The sequence below is a fragment of the Spermophilus citellus genome (assembly GCF_964194105.1).
Source record: "Spermophilus citellus genome assembly, chromosome: 2".
Taxonomy (NCBI): Eukaryota; Metazoa; Chordata; class Mammalia; order Rodentia; family Sciuridae; genus Spermophilus; species Spermophilus citellus.
This window is the reverse complement of record NC_138183.1, coordinates 5,691,311-5,710,870: the sequence shown is the minus strand read 5'-3', so window position 1 is coordinate 5,710,870 and position 19,560 is coordinate 5,691,311. Positions and strand designations below refer to the sequence as shown.

The 19,560-nt window shown below is 52.1% G+C and overlaps 1 protein-coding gene across 1 annotated transcript; it reads left to right on the top strand.

The window, feature by feature from the left end:
* Positions 1–1,233: 1,233 nt before the first annotated feature.
* PRDM12 (PR/SET domain 12) lies at positions 1,234–15,901 on the top strand (the record flags this gene model as incomplete). Its single annotated transcript, XM_081281138.1, has 5 exons — positions 1,234–1,456; positions 3,176–3,366; positions 4,826–4,981; positions 13,099–13,210; positions 14,558–15,901. 5 exons carry the CDS (start codon positions 1,234–1,236, stop codon positions 14,974–14,976), a joined length of 1,101 nt encoding a protein of 366 aa, XP_081137264.1. The 3' UTR covers positions 14,977–15,901.
* Positions 15,902–19,560: the final 3,659 nt, after the last annotated feature.

Below are 19,560 nucleotides of genomic sequence, written 5' to 3'. Positions count from 1 at the left end.
AAAGCCTTTTGCAAGCAACTGGCAGGCAGTATGAATTTCGGTCAGCCGCTCCAGACCCCCCAACCTAGCCCTCCTGGGGCAGGAAGTCCGGCCGCCCACACAGCCATCTCACACCGGGCCAGCCCCGACGGCAACAGGGGCCCAGCCCCGGCAGCCCTCAAAGTCGGAGATGTATTGTACCCGACTGCGCGCACCGTGCAGGGCAGTTGGCGCGGCCCGTGTAAAGCGAAACCCCGGCTTCTGCAGCGCGGTCTGCGCAGATTAGCGCGGTCTGAGCAGGAGCTGCGGGCCTCTGGGCAACTATTGCAGCCGGGGGCGTGGAGCCCCGCGGAGAATGGGGTGTGGGAGAAAGGCGAAGCCCGGGTCCTGACCAGGGAGGGGAGCGCGGTGCTGGCCGAGCCGTGAGGGAAGGCAGTGGAGGGAAGGTGACGGCCCGGGCGGGATGGCGAGCAGGGATCTTGCCTGGACAGGAGGTGACCGCTGGCCCACGGGGCCGAGGCCATGTGTCCCCTCCAGTCCTGTCCAGTCCCTGGAGTCCCTGAGAGCCTCGCCGCGCCTCTCCCCTGCTCCGACCCCTCCTCTACTCCCTGCGGGCTGAGCCTCCCTCCCGGCCTGGCGCTTCCCACGGAGAGAGGAGGAGGAAGAGGAGGGGGAGCAGGACCGGGAGGGGAGGGAGACGCGGAGGGGAACAGTTCGGAGCAGTCCTCGAGCCCCCGCCCCTCGCGCTCTGGCAGCGAAGGCTCCTCAGAGCCAGGCCGGGTACAACAAGTCTGTCCTCCGACGTCAGGGGGTCATTAATAACCAATTAGGAGGGTCACTGCGGCTCCTATAAAGGCGCTGAGATTTTGCCAAGGGGAAGACGGTCCTGGCTGGGTGTGCGAGAGGCGAGCGTGCGTCCGAGAGCCCCTCGCCGGCGTTTCTCTGCATCCACTGCCTCCCACCTACCCCGCACCTCCCGCACCCGCCTCTGCCTCCACCCGCGCCTCTCCAGCCCTCTGCGCCGCCTCAGCCATCTCCGCAGATTTCTCTCTTCCTCCCTGCCTGTCTCCCCCTCGTTCACTTTCCTCCCAGCCACCCCCTCGCCACCCACTCCCTCCCTCATACTCCTCCTCCACATCATTCTCCTTCTCCGTCTCAGCTCTTTCCTCGGCTCCTCGGCTCCCCTCTCCACCGCCCACCTCCGCGCATCTGTCCGACTGCCCTTCACCGGCGCCGGCGAGCCCCGGGCCGCCCATGATGGGCTCCGTGCTCCCGGCTGAAGCCCTGGTGCTCAAGACGGGGCTGAAAGCACCGGGGCTGGCACTAGCCGAGGTCATCACCTCCGACATCCTGCACAGTTTCCTATACGGCCGATGGCGCAACGTGCTGGGAGAACAGCTCCTGGAGGACAAGAGTCACCATGCCAGCCCCAAGACGGCCTTCACCGCTGAAGTCCTGGCGCAGTCCTTTTCTGGAGGTGAGTCGAGCCGTCGAGGCTAATCCCTTGCTCTCCTCCCGGGGACCCCCAACCCCCAGGATGGCCACCACAGGAAGACATTGGGGATACCAGACCTGGTGGCAGCTCAAATCCACCTGGGTGCTCCCGCCACTTAGTTTCCCCGGGTTAAACCAGGGCTCAAGCAGCGACGCCAGGGCGGGGCCGGGGTCAGCCCAGCGCCCAGCGCTCTCAAGGACCAGATCCCAGCCACAGGCCCCACCGCTCCGGGCGCTCCCCTGCCCTTCTCTCCTCACCCCACCCTCCGCCTTGAGCGGGCGGTTCCCGGCATTTAAAGCCTTACTAGGCGTGTAATAGCAGTTGACTCAAAAAGAAGGGGTTTTAAATTCATTTAGTTAACTTGGGCTTGACCCCCGAAAGTTCCCACTTAAACCAAGAACTTTAAAAGGCAGCGGGGGCCCGGGAGGGGGCCGAGGGCGGGCAGGCCGGGAGAAAAAGCCGCAGAGAGCTAGAGAGAGAAAGAGAGAGAGAAAAGTTTCTTTTCTTTAAGATGTCTCAAGTTCTTATTCCTCATTCATCAACCCACAAACAATATCTTTCCCCGGGCTCTGGCATCTCTGCGCGTCGCCCTCTCTTCCCCCTTTACGATTTCTGTTCCTCTCTTAATTTACCGTGAAGACTAATTCCACTTCCATTCACGCTATGTCAACCATCTAATCCCCCCTTTTTGTAAGGGGAATTCCTCGGCCCCTTTTAAACAAGTCCCCTCCGCATTGAGCTACAATTTACTGCTACAGCATTCTTCCAGGGCTAATGAATTTAGAATTAGCAATTTCTTTCGAATGGAGCCGAATGAATGCGATCACTTTAACAGCGTGACAAATTGCCAGCCGCTCCGCAACGGACACCGTTTAACCCCCCCTTTCAGCCGGTCCGCTCGCTGGGTATTTTCCCAGGTAGCTTAGAGGGGAACCTTGTAAGACATGGAGGCCGCCCCTGTATGCCTCTCTGCTCCCACCCCGGCCGCAGAGGCCCAACAGGGGGACCCTCAGGAGGTTGGGGTCCGCTGGCTCTTCCTGGCCGGGAGAGGTGACTTCAGAGCCGCCTGAGTCCAGCGCCGCCCTCCCTGGCACCCAGAGCCTAGGAGCAGGGAGGGCTTGCCCGGGGTCACACAGCCAGAGCCCAGCCCAGCCCTTCACTGTCAGTGTTTCTTTTCCGCCTCTGCGATCTTGGAGTCGGAGATCTGTCCTCAGTGCTGACCACGTCCGGGCTCCTCCGCCCGTGCCCTGTGCCTCTAAGCGCACTGCGCGTGAACTCACCGGCTGCGGCGCCTGGAGCAGGACTGGGCGAGAGTCCCGGATTGGTCGTTACCTCCTCGCGGGACCAGGCCTCAGTTTTCCCGTCTGTAAACCCGAGTTCTGCAGTCGGCGCATTAGTTCTTAAACCTTTCGGAGTAGAGAATATTTTGAGAATAAGTGGAAACTAAAAATTCGCCCTTAGAAACGAACCCCAACGCACCACTTGCTTTCGAGGGTACCAAGGGTCCTTCGTTGCAAACAGAGGAGACTGATCGCTGAGCCTCTGCGCTTGCCCACTCCTCCATCACTGGAGAGATTTCTCCGCAGTTGTGGCCGCTGGGGTTGGCCGGGTTGGGCAGGACCTGGGTAGGGGTCCTGGGCCCAGAAGGGCTGGGCCTCCTCTGCGAAGGCTTTGACCAGATTCCTCTGCATCTGGCGGCAGAGGTGCAGAAGCTGTCCAGCCTGGTTCTACCGGTGGAGGTGATCATCGCCCAGAGTTCCATCCCTGGAGAGGGCCTTGGCATCTTCTCCAAGACGTGGATCAAAGCAGGCACCGAGATGGGCCCCTTCACCGGCCGTGTCATCGCTCCAGAGCACGTGGACATCTGCAAGAACAACAACCTGATGTGGGAGGTAAGAGTGGACTGGGGGAGAGGAGCCAGCTGTAGGCAAGGATTGCTGTCCGCAGACAGGCTCTAGAGTCTGGCCTCATTGCTGCCCGTTTTCTTGTTGGGAGCTGAGGTCACTGGCGGCCTGGATGCCCCTGAGGAGGACCCTTAAAACCTCCGTGTGCATGGAGCTTTCACTTCCTGGGGGTCCCTCCCTGCACGGCCCTGGGTAGGCCACAGTGGGGAAAAATCTGACCCTCCTTTCTCGGGCTAACCCGGAGTACCAGGATGTTGCCTCCATTTCACAGGGAGGGTCTGAGATGGAGAGAACATCTGGGTCCTGAGGCCAGCTCAGAAGCCATCCCTGGGGAGGACTTCCCCACTACCCACATTCTTTCTCGGGCTACAGAAGTAGCAAGGAATACCCTCAAGTCAAGCCCCAACCTGGAGTAAGGTGTCTGGAATGGAAAATGGCAGAAGTCTGTCCTTCTTAAGAACGGGCTTCCCCTCTCCAGGCAGAGTAACATCCAAAATGATGGTTGCTGATTGGCATTGAATGGGTATCTGAATCCGCAGCTGGCAATTCGTGGGGTATCTCAGCAGCCCTGTGGGTGATCATCTCCTCTTTACTGAAGAAAACTGAGGCTCAGAGGAGCTTTCCATTCCAGGTCTCCTGACCCTACCCCACCCTCACAGTGTTAGATGCAGGGAGGGCCTCCCTTAGGACAAAGCCACTCCTACAGTGATTCCTCCTTCTGGGGCCCTTACCTAGTAGAATTGAAAACCCCAAGGCCAGATGGTGCACTCCTTCCCTCCCTTATGGCTCCCCCAGGGTTCCACCTGGCAGATCCTAGAGGAGCCCAATGAGGCAATCCTATAGCTGGTCACAGGAGCAGGAGGAAGGGAACAGGGGGGTGACCCAGAGACCTCTCCTCACTTAACTCCTTTCCTCTTGAGTCCTGGACCAGTGGTTATCTTTTCCAGTTGTGGCTGGGTCAGAAAGTCAAGGTGTAGTTTGACCTCTGAGTGCTCTTGGCAGCTCCCAGAAAAAGGCTTAGGCCAGACCAGTGCCACAGTGAGCCAGCCTTCCTCTCCAGGCTGCTGTGTCCCCCTCTTAGGTCCTGGCCAATGCTCCTCATGGCTCTGGGGAGTACCTCTGCATCCTCCAGAAGATCCCTTGGAATGATATCTTGGAGACCCCCTTTTTTCTGAGGCTGGGGTGTAGCTGGCAGCAGGAGCATGGCGTGGTCAGCCTGTAGAGCCCCGGAGACTGGCTCCTGTTGACAACCTCTAGCCGGCTAGACTCAGGCCAATCACTGCGCCCCTTGCCTCCCCTTCCTCAGCTGGAAACAAAAGTGATGATAGCTTTTTCCACTTCCTGGGGCTGTTGTAAGAGTATGGCTGGCCTGGGGTTTGACCCTGGCCACAAACCACACATGTGGCACAGCCCTGCCTCACCTGCTCCCTGCCCCACCTGTGCCCAGGTATTCAATGAGGATGGCACAGTGCGCTACTTCATCGATGCCAGCCAGGAGGACCACCGAAGCTGGATGACCTACATCAAGTGTGCCCGGAATGAGCAGGAGCAGAATCTGGAGGTGGTCCAGATCGGCACCAGCATCTTCTACAAGGCCATTGAGGTGTGTGTACTGTCTGTCGTGTAGGAACCAGTGCGGGAACCCTGTGGGGAGAGTGCCAGGCAGCTGCCTTCTGGGACCACAGAGCACTGAGGGGCATTGACACAGGCCAAGCTGGTCCTGCATGGGCTGGAGGGCTGAAGTTCATGCATCATGGTCTCCAGGAGCATGTTCTGATGAGGGGCTTTTTGCTGCAGATCAGAAAGGGTAGAGATTTCAATGTTGTGCCACTGTGAATGTCCCAGGTATCTCAATAGTGAGTTCTTGGGAATTGATTGAGGGCGTGCTGGGGTTCAAGAGTCATAGAGACCCAGAGAGGGAGATGTGGAGTGGAGGGTGGGGAATGCTTTTGGGTGGGAGAGGGCGTATGCGTGCCCAGCATTTAGCTGAGCCTTGTCCCTTGTTCTGCATGCATGGCTCGCTGGTGACTTGTGGATCATGACTTGAGTGTCGGCGATAGCTCGCTGTGTCAGGCTTCTCCCAGACGCTGGATATGCATTATCACATCTAATCCTCACATGACCCTGTGGGGAGGATTGAGATTAGTAGAGTTTACAGACACAGAAACCAGGTCTCACTTGGCGGCAGGCAAAGCTGGGGGCTCTTGCAGGGACTCTGGGGGAAATGTCAGCACTAATGACTGTGCTGTGAGCTTTTTCAGAGAAGCAAGGAAGGTGGCAGATGGACAGATGCCCCTTTCCATGGTGTTCCAGGGGCTTTTGAAGGGGGTGAGGGCTAAGCCAGGGGCAGCACCTGGGAAAGGTCAGGAGGAGGATGGGAAAGGAGGTGTTCCTGGCAGGTAGGGAGATGCTGGGCAGGGGCAGAGAAGCTGAGGGAGTGTGGGTGGGGACGGTAATGCTTACTGTAGGGCAAGCAGAATGGTAGTAGCTGAGGTGGCTGCAGCCAGCATTCTCCCCGGTCAGTGTCCCTGGTGGGAAATTTGGTTCTGTGTCTGGTCCCAGAGAGTGGGATGGGCCTGAGTACTCTGTGGCATGGTGGGGGCTGTCCTATGACTCTTCTCTGGACCTCATGCTTCTGTTCCCACATGGGGGGCAAGCAAGGCCCTTTGGGATGGGGCTGAAGCTTGGTTGAGATTTAGAAGTGGTCTGGAGGAGCCAGAGAAGGACTTCCCTTTAATCCCCTTCCTTTGCTCCCTGGGACTCAGAACCTCAAGCTTTTTTAAAGATGCCCCAGGGTGCTCAGGCCTACTAGTTTCTGGGACTCATATTCTCCCTGAATAACCAGGTCCCAGGGACTCTCCAGGGATGATAACAGGACAGCCTTTGCTTGGGCCTGGTGTGACCAGGAACTGAGTCCCAGCTTAGAGGTGACCCTCAGTGGACCAGAAAGAGAGGTTAAATATAAAGATGAACAAACAGGTCTTCCACAGGAGCCCCGAGAGGAGAGCTAGGATGGATGGGGGTGGGTATCAGGAGAGACCTAGGCAGGACAGGGGTTGCTCCTGTGACCATCCTGCTGGAACACTACCTCCTAGCATTGGCCTCTGGAGCAGCTGAACCCCACTTTTTTCAGAGTGTATCCTCCTGAGCACTCACATCTTCCCAAGGCTCCCTCTTATTCTATACACTGCCACAGTCACCTCTGTCCCAGCCCTGACGTAGGAGGGCCGAACAGTCATCCTGCCCCTCTCACGAAGACACATGCATGTGAACAGGGACACTGGCCAGCAATGCCTGTGCCATCCTGGCAAGAGGACTCCTGGCTGGTGCAGACATGGGGTCTGAGTCTCACATTGCTGTGTGGGAGCAGGAGATTCAAACAGGGCCCAGACACACGAATAGATGTTTATACAGAAACGCAGAGTCAGAGGGCTAAGTGGCTGACGGATATCTCCAGGGAGGGATTGGAATTTATATGATCAGGGGGAAAGTTCATCTACATTTAACCAGAAATTTAAGTAGATGCAAGGATATGATGTATATATGATATGGATGCTGCAGATAGGTTCCTCTGACGTGGCTATTAATGCTTTTTAGGGCCAGACAGACTACTAAAAAGGAAAAAGGAACTGTTTGAGAGAGGGAGGGACAAGGAAATACAGAATGCCCCAAATTACTTTTCATGAATGAAGTTGGGCACTTTTTTCAAGGTAGCAATTTTCTCAAAACCATTTTGTCAAATTGTCAGAATATACTTACCAGATCAATTGTGTGTCAGGCTGCACATGACCACCATCGGGGCAGGGCCGAGGCGCAGCACTCACGCAGCCCTACTGGACATATCGCTGCCACCCAGGCCACTCCCCAGATGTCTCTGGAATAAATCAGCTGTTTGTTCTGTGAGTTATGTGGGGTTAGCCAAGGAGAAGGACCTTTGCTGTGATCTGTTTTCTTAATCTTTCTGCCACTCACTAGTGCTATTTATATTTCATAACACTAACCCGCTACTTGCCAAAAAGGGGGAAGGACATCTTTAGTCAATAAGCACAATATACTATTGCTGCACTAAGACTTTCCCAAACAAAATCATGGCCCTCCCAAAGGAGACAAAGGCTGTGGGGTTTCCAAGCACAGGTGAATCTGTGGGAAAATTTTGCATCTGGCTGAATCTATTCAGGTGTTATTCTTGCCTGGGCTTACTTCCCTGGGCTTACTTCAGTTACAGGAACTTACTCCAGCCTCGGGTGCCTAAAATGGCCTTTCTAGAAAATGCCCAGTGCATAGCAAGAGGAACTAAATGTTGAATGCCTTTCTGCAGGTGATGGGGGTCAAGTCAAAAGAGGTACCCACAGGAACCCCATTCTTCCAGAACATGACTGACTGGCCCAAGAAGCAAGACTGATCTCAAAAGTCAGCACTAAGGCTGGGGCTGTTGTTTAGTGGTAGAGTGCTCGCCTAGCACTTGTGCAGCCCTGGGTTCGATCCTCAGCACCAATAAAAATAAATTAATTAATTTAAAAAAAATAATTAATTAATTAAGTATTGTGTCCATCTACAACTAAATATATATATTTAGTTGTATATATATTTTATTATAATATTATAAAAAATATATTTTTTATTTTATATATATATATATATATATATATATATATTTTTTTTTTTTTTTTAAAGTAAGTACTAGGGGGCTGGGGCTGTAGCTCAGCCGCAGAGTGCTTGCCTAGCACGTGTGAGGCACTGGGGTTCAATCCTCAGCTTCATGTAAAAATAAACAAATAAAATAAAGGCATTCTGCCCATCTACAACTACAAAAAAAAAAAAACTAAAATAAAAAAAAACTCAGCACTAGAAAAGAATTTAGAAATAAGTTGTTACCATTTTGGATTTTCTCACCAGAAAAAAAATTCTGGGTCTTTTCCTTCCCTACCTTTTGACGAACTATTGTGTCCTGAAATGTAGATTTTTCTTTCCTGCTGTTTTCCTTCTCATCTCAGGCAGTTGAACTTTTAATTTCTTCCTAGAGTCCATCTCTCTTTTCTTGGATCTACGGGGACAAATGCCATTTTCCTTTTGACCTTGCTCATCGGTGGATGCACTTAAATTGCTCTGATTAGTAATAGTTAGCATCACTAATAATCTAATAATGTTACCATCTGTGGAGCATTTACTATATGCTGGCACTGTCCTAGGTCCTTTTTAAAAGGTCTTAGAAAATTTTTTGGGGGGTGTGCTGGGGACTGAGCCCAGGGCCTTGTGCAATCTACTACTGAACTACTCCCCAGCTATGCACTTTTTAAAAATAGAATCTGGTCAGCCCCATGAAGTGCTATTACTATCCCCATTTCATTTTATCTCATTTATTTTCAGTTCCAGGGCCTGTGCATACTAACCAAGCACTCTACCACTGAGCTATACCATAGCCCACTCTCCCCATTTTAATGAGGATGAAACTAAGGTTTGGAGATTATGGTGAAGGCTGAGCTGTGATTAGAACCAGGGCTCTCTGGCTGCAGAGCTGGTCTTGATCGCCTGGCTGTGTGGCCTCCCCGGCCAATATCTATTTGCTGGAACTCTATTAATTGGTGTGTCAGGACATCTGTGTACAATGGAAATTGATGTTCGGCCAGATGACACTGAGATCCTTCTACGCCAGGGCTTCTGCCCATGCGGGGAAGGGGGGGCCTCGGAGTCTCCTGGGAACATATTCAATGGTGTGTCATGAATTTGTATTAGGAAAACAAACCTCAAAGCCTATTATTTCCAATTTAAGCTAAAAATGCAAAAAGTGGAGCAGGATAAACTGGACTGATCAGGAAGTTTCCAGAGAATGAGCTCAGAGGCCTTAAAATTTGTCAAAACAAGATTGGGTATAGACATTTCCCCCAAAGTTTGAGGATGTGGATTGTACACTGGGACTGGTTCTCCGGGGACTGCTTTAATCAGGGTGTGTCTGAGCCAATCTCTGCTCCCCAGAAAGGCAAATGACTTGCTGATTCTGGTTCTCTGAGCCCCAGACATTCTGGCTGGACCAGCCTGAGCGTCAGCAGTGGGAGCACTCACAGGCCCTGGCAGGGGACCTAGGCACTCCCTGCACTTAGTTGGTGGGATATTGAAAGCCTCAGGATTTTGGACTAGAAGCTGAAGGTTCCAGGGCCTCCTGGGCTTGATCACAGGAGTTCGTTGGATGCGGGACGCCTGGAAGCAGTTGGAGCCCAGAGGCGAGGGTCCAGGACACAGGAACTCCTGGTTCCCCTTCTTTGTGCAGATGGGGCAGCCTACCCCAGCCCTCTGAAGATGGCTTGCTGCTGTCTGGGGAATGTGTTAGGCTCAGTTCCCGTAGGTTCTTTTTTTTTTTTCTTTTTTTAGTTCTAGATTTAAACACAATATCTTTATTTTATTTTATTTTTTTTAATTTTTATGTGGTGCCAGGCATTGAACCCAGTGCCTCATGCATGTGAGGCAAGCACTCTATCAGTGAGTCACAACCCTGGTCCCCCGTAGGTTATTTGTAATAGATTTTCCTTCTTTTAAAATTGTTGTTTTGTTGTGTGTGTATATAAGAAATAGATGTGCTCATTACTTTTTAAAAAATCAGATGAATCAAGTAAAAGTGAAATCACTCTATCCCAAGATGCTTCTCTGCTCAAACCTCAAATCAGCATTTTTTTTTTTTCCATATCAAATCCTTCTGGGGAAAGACACCTAGAGAACCAGCGGCAGCAGCTGGGCATCCAGAGTGGGAGAGTTACTTTTTTTATCTACCCTGTTGCATGCTTATACATTTATGCCCATGTGCCTTAACTGTTAGGTTAATGAGTAAAATTAATTTTAGTACATTAAAAATATTCTAGTAAAAAATGAGTCACCTTATACTACACCTTCCCATTGAACTGCTTATTTTAAATATTATATTACAAACAATAATTTTGAATAAGAATATGCAAGACTTTAGCCGGGCACTGTGCATGTACCTATCATTCCAGTGACTCAGGAGACTAAGGCAGGAGGATCACAAGCTCAAGGCCAGCCTGAGAAACTTAGCAAAACCCTCACTTTCAAAAATAAAGAAAGAAAGCACGGGGGGGGGGGGGGGGGGTTTGGTGCTAGGGAGGTAGCTTACATGGCTAGGGTGCTCCTGGGTTCAATTCCCAGTACTGAAAAACAAAAAAATCAAGATATATACAAGCCAAGATGTTCTGATCTTCATCCACCATTCCCATTATTATTATTTTTTATTACATTTATTTTGCATTTAATAATAGTTTTTATTTTCAATTAAAATGGAAAGGCCAGTGTCAACTTAGTAATTGATTCCCGGACCTTAAGACTGGAGGTCGAGACATCACTCAGGGTATCATCAGCTGGGGCTGGCCCAACCTCCCTCCCACAGCTGTCCTGGAGGGGTGGGCTTCTATCCCTGGGAGATGGAGCCAGCGAACTGAGACATACTGGTTGGGGACTATTGTTCTTGAGGCATTTGGGCACATGGAAAGCAAAGTCCCTAGTCACCCTGAGCTTTCACAGTGTCAACAGCCCCATACCACCTTGCAGGCTCTGTGGGCACTGCTGCAGGGACATGATGTGCCAGATCACTGCCAGCCTCTCTGAGATGGGTGAGTCAGAGAAAATAATAACTCGCCCTTCTGTGTCTTCATTGTGCAGAGCTTTATTGCGAGCGGCCTTTTTGCCCCAACAACCATGCAGGGAGGCTGGGGCAACAAGACTGTCCCTATTATACACACAGTAGAGGAAACTGATACCCCATGACATGAAGCTGCCAGCCAAAGTCACTCACTTAGCAGGTGGGGAGTCTGAGTGGACCCCGCCATGCCCGGCTCCAGGCTGAGCCCAAACCCCTTGCAGTGTTGTCTCTGGATAGCATGTGCAGTTGGTTTGGGGAGCTGACTATCTAAAGGAAGCCCCAGGCTGTTGGGTCAGGTTTCCACTGAGACTTGAAGCCAGGGGATGGGATGATGTTGGCGGTAACTTACAACCAGATTCATTGGGTTGGGGGACCTAATGCCATCCTCATTTTAGGAGACAACCTTAGAAAGGCAGAGTGACTTGCCCGAGGTCATGCAGGAACCCAGTGACTTGGAGCCCATCTGCACCATCCTGTAGAGTAGCTTCTTACACAAAGCATCTTAATTATTGTGAGTTCTATTCTGATGGGTTCAAAATCCTCTTTCTTGTTCCTTTTCTAACATGGGCCTCCAACTCTGACCCACTGGCCTCTTGAACAGTAGCCATGACCAGAGAGGCCACAGTGATGCTGGCTGTGGTGCCAAAATCTAAACTGCCTGCTTTCTTTGAAGTTCTGCCTAATTTCCCTTGGTTTCCACATTTAATCCCACGCAATCACGGTAGGTGTGGTACTCTCTGCTGGTATCTTGTCACTCACTGGTCATGGGCTGCGGTGCCCTGTGATTGAGTGGGAAAGGGCCTGGTGGCCCTGGGCTGTCTCAGGAGGATACAGTTGCCCAGGCCCCTCATGCCTCCCTGCCCCCACTCCTCCTCTCCTGCTCCCTCCTTTCAAGGTCAAGCACAGGGCTTGCTGTGATGGTCTGAGGGTCTTCTGGGCTCTGAGCAGAGGAAGGAAGACAAGGTGAACCCAAGGGTTCTGAGTGTGGCAGGGCTCTGCAGGCTGGACCCAGTCCGAAGAGGAGGGGGCCTACTCCCTGGCCATGAAGACCAAGGGGGGCTTCAGACACCCCTATGTGGAATTCTGTGTAATTTTTTTTTGTGCTTCAACTAAAAGAGGACCCACCAGGAAGAAAAAGCAGCTGTTATCTGGGGCTGTTCCTCAGGGAATCCCAGGGCATGTGCCACAGCCATGTTTCTAGGGCCAGTCCTCAGGAGAATGATGGGCTGTCCCTTCTCTTGTGTGTCTGACTGGGCTGGGGCTGAAGGCCCCCGACTCGGGAAAGGTAACTGGCTTTCACCAAAGGCCAAGAGGGCCCCTGGGGATGGCCCCCTGTGCTGACTCAGGAGCAGGCCTGCTGGTCTCCCTGGTTAGTCAACAGCCATTTCCCGTGCAGGTCTTCCCCTGAGAGCAACTGAGTCCTATCATCAGTTCTTGGTCATGGACCTAGAACATGCTGAAATAGACTTCGTGGAAGGCTGTGTGTACCCTGGTGCTTCCTGAAGTGGAGGCGTTTGTCAACCTGAGTTTCTTTTTTAGCATCTGCCAAATGCCTGGAGCCATGCAGGGCCCTGTGCTGGGCAGGGGAAGTAGGTGTGATGTGCTGCCGTCTGTGGGTGCTCGGGATTAGAGATGTTTCCAGAACATTATCAGACAGGGTGTAACCAAGCACCACAGGGCGCCCTCCAGCCCATGCTCCTCCTTCGAAACATCTGGCTCAGCCCTGCAGCGCTGGGCTGGCTATTTTCCCTGGGTAAGAAATGAAGTTTTCTGGCTTCCATCTTCTGTTACTTCTATTCGCTGTGAGGCTTCTGTTGCTTGAACACTCTGTTTCGGTGGAGTTAGGACAGAGATGTTCAGGAGGTCCAGGCAGGGAGAAGGGAGCAGAGGGCTGTGATGTCCCGGCACCTGCCCAGTCTGTACAGCTTGCTGGGGCAGATCAGTGGACATGGAGCAGGTGTGGCATTCTCAGGGCTGAGGCTGGATGCACATCTCCTGGCCGTGAGGGGATGTTTAGAGACTCCTGCCTCCCACTCCCCAGCTGCTGCCTCCCTGACCTCTCACCTCCATCCCTACAGATGATCCCTCCGGATCAGGAGCTGCTGGTGTGGTATGGAAACTCCCACAACACCTTCCTGGGCATCCCGGGTGTGCCAGGACTGGAGGAGGAGCAGAAAAAGAACAAACATGGTAGGTATTCCCCACAGGGCCACAGAGACAAGACCCATCAGAGCATCCCTCCACTAGGGAGAAGAAGGGGCAGGGAGCCTCCTGGGAACCTGGTTCAATCTCACCGGCATCCAGCAGATGGGACCTACTGACCCAATGCGCCTGGTGTTCCTGGAATGCCCACCATGGTCCAAGTGTGGGTGGAAGACAATCCTCTTGCTTTCTGACCAGAATAGGTTGTCTGGGGGCAGGTGCAGGTGCAGGTGCAAGTGCAGGAGATCCCAGAGAGGTGATGGGATATGGCAGGAGAAATGGACAGGGCAGCAGGAGGCTGTATTGAGTTCCAGTTCTGCTGTTCAATCTTGGGAATGGCTCTGTGCCTCAATTTCCTCATCAATAAAGAAAAGGTGTCGGGCAAGGAGATCCGGAAGTTCCCTTCCAACTCTGCACACAGCCTGTCCTGCCTGGTTCCTTGTCCAGGAACACAGTAGCTGCTCGGAATGAACTGCTGGAATGAGGGCAGGGCACACAGCCTGACTCCAGGGACAGTGCCCATCACAACAGAGCTCATTAGCTTGAGATTTTTATTGTGCCAAGCTTTGGACTAGCCCTGGTTTCCTTGGGTCAGAAATGAAAATCTTTGATGAGCATCATTCCAATGGGGGCTTACAAAACCCTTGTGAAATTTGATTATCCCTAATTTTAGGCGACGACCTACGGCTCACTAACTACTGTTTATGGAACAATTGTTCTGCAGCTAATGCTTTACAAACATTAATTTCTGATCCCTACCACCGACTTAATGGGGGTAACGCTATTACTACCTCCATTTCAGGGATGGCAAAACTGAGGAGCAGTTCATGGGTACAGAGGGCACTCAGTAAATATTTATGAGATGAATAAATGATTTTTCTCGGCGGGGTGTTTCCTAGTTGCTATCCTTTATACCATAAGCCAGGTCATACATAGGCTGAGGTTGGTAAAGAGCTTAGCACAGAAAAAACTTAATAGACAGTTTTCCTACTCATTTCAGGAAATCGCGCCTAGCTGCAGAGACAGTACCAGGTTCCCATATTAGGGATGAGTAAGTTCAGGTTTAGTGAGGCTGAGTAGCAAAGTCCCCTTGGTCTCCCAGCGTGATCTGACATCCAGCTCCCATTTGACCCAAGCCAGGCCCTTAGCTGGCCCTTAAGTCGGTCGGCAGCGCAGGGCTCCGTCAGCCCTGACCCACGCAGCGCCGGAGGCTGCCGGGCAGTGGGTGGGGAGGGCGCGGAGAGCCTGGGGCGGACGCGGGTTCTAACGGGGCTGTTCCTCTCTTCTCCCCTCCCCACCCGCCCCGTCGGCCCCGCGCCTCGCTCGCGCGGCCAGAGGACTTCCACCCGGCGGATTCGGCGGCGGGCACCGCGGGCCGCATGCGCTGCGTCATCTGCCACCGCGGCTTCAACTCGCGCAGCAACCTGCGCTCGCACATGCGCATCCACACGCTGGACAAGCCCTTCGTGTGCCGCTTCTGCAACCGTCGCTTCAGCCAGTCGTCCACGCTACGCAATCACGTGCGCCTGCACACGGGCGAGCGCCCCTACAAGTGCCAGGTGTGCCAGAGCGCGTACTCGCAGCTGGCCGGCCTGCGCGCCCACCAGAAGAGCGCGCGCCACCGGCCGCCCAGCGCAGCGCTGCAGGCGCACTCGCCCGCGCTGCCTGCGCCGCATGCGCACGCGCCCGCGCTCGCCGCCGCCGCCGCCGCTGCCGCCGCCGCGGCGCACCACCTGCCGGCCATGGTGCTGTGAGCGCCGCTCCCGCTCCCGCGCCTGCCCCGCGCGCTCCCGGACCTCTGCCGCACGGGCCTCCCCGCTCTGCAGACTTGACCCTCTCGCCGTACGCCGCCGCGGGCACGTCCTCGCCCGCCGTAGCTGCGCCCCAGAAATGACCCCCGGAACACTCTTCGCCCAGTTTCTCAATGAGGACGTGAGGGGCGAGTCGCGTCCCTTTTCCAGGCCACCTGGCTGGTGTTGGTTGCTTGGCCGCGCCTTCTCTTGGGAGGGGTCTCCATGCCCGGCCTCACCCCGGAATCCCTTCTGTGGTCAGTCCAAGCGGGCATCGCTCTGGTGGGTGGCAGGAGAGAGGACCGAAGATCTCCGAGGGCACTCAGCTCCCACCGTCCCCACACAGAGCCCCACGCTTCGGAGTGAAGGGAGAGCCACCATCTCTGCCTTCTGGGATCGGGGTCCTGGGGTGTCCGGAGTCAAAGACACAATCTTGAGATTTGGGAGCTATTGGGGCCTGGGGGCAGCCAGCAGTGACCCGGAGAGATCTGAGATTTCTGGGCCCTTCTTTCCTGTAGGCCACCTTATCCCGAACGTGGCTCCTGGGGATGAATGAGGCACGAATACTTTTCAGTGTATAAGCGGGATAAGAGTGCAGGCACTGCGAATCCACTGTAGGGCCTCCGAGCCAGACAAGACCCTGCCCTCTTTGGGCCTCAATTTCCCCATCTGTAAAATGAGGGAATTGGACCAGCCTCCTGTTCAGCTCTGATGTCAAGCTTGAGAAAGGAGAGGTACCCACATCCTTACCCCTTCGCGCACCCTCCAGCAAGAGCAGGGCAAGACTGCGTTGACTAGGTTGACTTCTCTGCGGGTGAAGCAGTTCCCAGCTGCGATGGATGCGCCCCGCCTGCCCACACTTTCCCTGATACCTGCCCATGTTTTCTCCAGTTCCGGCCGTGGGCGCCCTCTGGTGTCGTCTCACACCTTGCAGAATTCCCGTAGGGGGTTTTGTAAAATAAATAAATAAAAAAAAAACTATAATAATATTAATAAAAAGTATAAAGTGTATAGAGTTTTCAAGAAACCGTGTTCTAATTCCATAAAATGGTCACTTTAACTTTGTAAATATTTATCTTAAAATGATATTTACAAACTGTGATATATATTATTTGATTGTATATATACAACTGTAAATACATTTGTACCTCTCTTGTATTCTAAAATAAAAATTACTTGGAACATTTATCACCTGGCATCTGAGTGGGTGGTTACTTCTTTCTTCATGGGAAGGAAATATAGAAAGTGCTCAGAAGCTGGAAAGGGGGTTGGTGAGGTGGTTCCGCTCACTGGGGCTGTAATCCACCATTGTGCTCTTGGTGTCACACTAGGGGCAAAGCCCAAAGAGAAGGGCCCCAGTGCACATCTGGAAGTCATAGAAGGGACCTGGCAGATTTCTCTTGGCTTCCAGCTGACTCACCTCATTTATTATTTTCCCAAACACTTGTTTGTTTGTTTTTAAATTTTTATGACCAAATTGAAGGGGTTCAGGGAACCAATGGGGGTGGACCAAAATGACCACCAAGTGCCCTCCCAACACCTAGACTTTCCAAGTGCCCGGCACCAGAGCCACTTAAAAGAAGACCAGGGAGCAGGAAGGCTGTCAGGTTAGGTCTGAGAGACTTCATGGACAACATAAGGCTAGACACGGCTCTCCTATCCAGGACTTCCTGGTCAGTGAGAGTGTGCAGGCTGGATAGTGTGAGTCTGAGTCTGTGCTCCAGCATGTGCCACCCTTCCAACAGATCGTGTGTTCAAGCTTCTCATGGGCATGCTTCTCTGCTTCCTCGTTCACTTGTGCACTTGCTGAATAGCTGCACACACCTGCAGATGCTTGGGAATTCATACTAGCACACAGAGGCTGTCCCTGTTTGGAAGTTCAGAGGGTATGCCCCAAATCCTCCCAAAGCTTTGGGAGATTAATCTTGCACCGTGGAGGAGGGGCACAGGCAGAGAAGCCTACAGGCAGATAGCATCATGGGTTTGCTCCCTATGCTCAGCAGCAGGAGTCACCCTTGGTTCCCCTCCTCCCTCCCAAACCTTGCCTTTCCTTTGAAGGATTCCAACACCTCTGGTGGACTCTACATTACCCTTCTTGCACTTCAGTACCCACCCAGGTCTCTTGTTCCCTAGATCAAATCTTATGTGTCCAGAGTCCCCTTTCCTCCTGGCCCACATGTTGGTCTCCCAGCAAGTAATGCTAGAGTCCTGAAGAAAGGCATGCAGGAGTCAGATGGCAAAGAAGGCAATGGGCCTTTTGAACAAAAATCTAATTTGTTCTTTATAGATAATTTTGTTCCACGAAGTCTCAGCTATCCTACCACAGGGGTCACGCCCAGGCTCCAGAACCCACCTGGTGTCAATATGCCATAATTGCAGTCCCATGCCTCCCGGATGCTGACTGACCTGCCTGCCCAGAAGAGTACTGCTATGTGTGCCAGGGCTTGCATTTGGGACACAAGAATGAGAAGCTGTGAACTGTGGTCCTGAGGAGCCTTCAAACTGGAAGGAGGGCTGTGCATCCGAGCAGAAGCCTTAAGCCCCTTTCTGGAGTGCAGAACTCTGGCCTCCAGACAAAGGCAGGCAAATCTTTGAAGCAATTTCTGTGCATAGTGTTTTTTTTTTTTTTTTTTTAGAGAGAGAAAGAGAGAGAGAGAGAGAATTTTAATATTTATTTATTTTTTTTAGTTTTTTTCGGTGGACACAACATCTTTGTTTGTATATGGTGCTGAGGATCAAACCCGGGCCGCATGCATGCCAGGCGAGCGCACTATCGCTTGAGCCACATCCCCAGCCCCTGTGCATAGTGTTTAAACACATGTATTCTGTGAATGATCTCCACATACCCATGCACTACCACTGTCCCACTTTTCTCCTGATGCATTTTTATTTAATGTCCATGTAAAATAAAAGAAAATTGAGGGCTGGGGATGTGGCTCAAGCGGTAGCGTGCTCGCCTCGAATGCGTGCGGCCCGGGTTCGATCCTCAGCACCACATACAAACAAAGATGTGTCTGCCGAGAACTAAAAAAATAAATATTAAAAATTCTCTCTCTCTCTCTCTCACTCTCTCTCCTCTCTCACTCTCTCTTAAAAAAAAATAAAAGAAAAGAAAATTGAGACATGGAGGGATAAGTCATATGTCCTGGCACTCAGTCACTGAATGGCCAAGCAAGGTTTCACCTCTGGTGTCTAACTCCAGAAGCCGTCTGTCCACAACACCTCCTAGTCAGTCTGAAGATTCAGTCCAAAGTGCTTTCTGCATATCCCACAAGGACGAAGCATATAATGCCCTTGTATCCTCCAATTTAGCAAGACTCAGGTGTTCATCATGAGTCCTTGTATGTTCCTTAGGGCTTTGTACCTGATCATATTGTCTATGAATAAGTAATCAAGCATGCTTTTGCCTTTTTCCTTCCCATTGGGATGCCTTTTCCCCCCTTGCGTTATTGCATGGTTTAGGACCTCTAGTGACAGAAGATCCTAAATGGAGGCCAAAGGTGTGGGTTTGAAACTCTGCTCTGCCATTCATTAGCCATGTGACCTTAGGGAAGTCAATTAACATCTGTGTGCCTCTCGCTTCTCAGATGGAAAGTGGGATGATGCTTAATTCCTAAGGATATCATGAGGATTAGACAGGATAATGTATATAAATGAATAAAGTACATGGCTCTCCACATAGTAAATAATAAATGGGAGCTGTTGTTAATATAATGCTACCTTTGGTGAGTGACAAGTGTCATAGCAGCTTTTCTGCCTTCCCCCCACTTCCTTTCCTCTCTCTGAATATCTTAACACCCTGACAGCTGGGGTAGCAAATGACCCAGCTCTGTGACCCCACAGTACATAGTGGGTGCCCATCAAACATCTGTTGAATAAATTTATTCATTCATTCAACAAATATTTATTGAAGGCTGTTTTAAGGGTCCCCAGGATTTGTTTCAATTAATTGTAGACAGGCAGGCATGATAATGACTTTCACGAAGAAAGAACTTGGTTATAACCCAGATGTCCCTAGAAACAGGAGGCAGAACATGCAGGCCCACATGGAGAAACACTGGGGCTGGTCAGGAAGCAGAGGGAACCAGGGGAGAATGTGGGTGAGAGCCATCTTTGTGCTTTCCATGGGAAGGAATGGGCAAGGCAGGATAAGCAGGCTTAGGATTGGCTAGTTTGGATAATTTCCACAGGCTCTGGGGGCAAAGAGGCTGTCCCTAGCTATCTGTCACCTGGACCTGAGGCAGGGGATAGTGGCCCCAAGTGAGAGAGCCCAATAAAGGAGGTGTTGTGGATGTGGGTTCTGCACTAATGGACTTCACTGAAAACACATGCTCTAGGGTGAGTCTTTACTGTCCCTCGCAATGGGTTAGCTCTGGGAGGGGCAATCCTGCAGGGTCAGTAAGGCTCCCAGAAGTTAAAGCATCAGAATATGAAAAACCAAAGGCATGGTTAATACAAGCGACTACCATAAATCAAGTGCAGTTCAGGAGACTGGCCAGCAAACCAAATAGACCAAGCCTGGATATTCATGGGGCTCACCACCTGTGG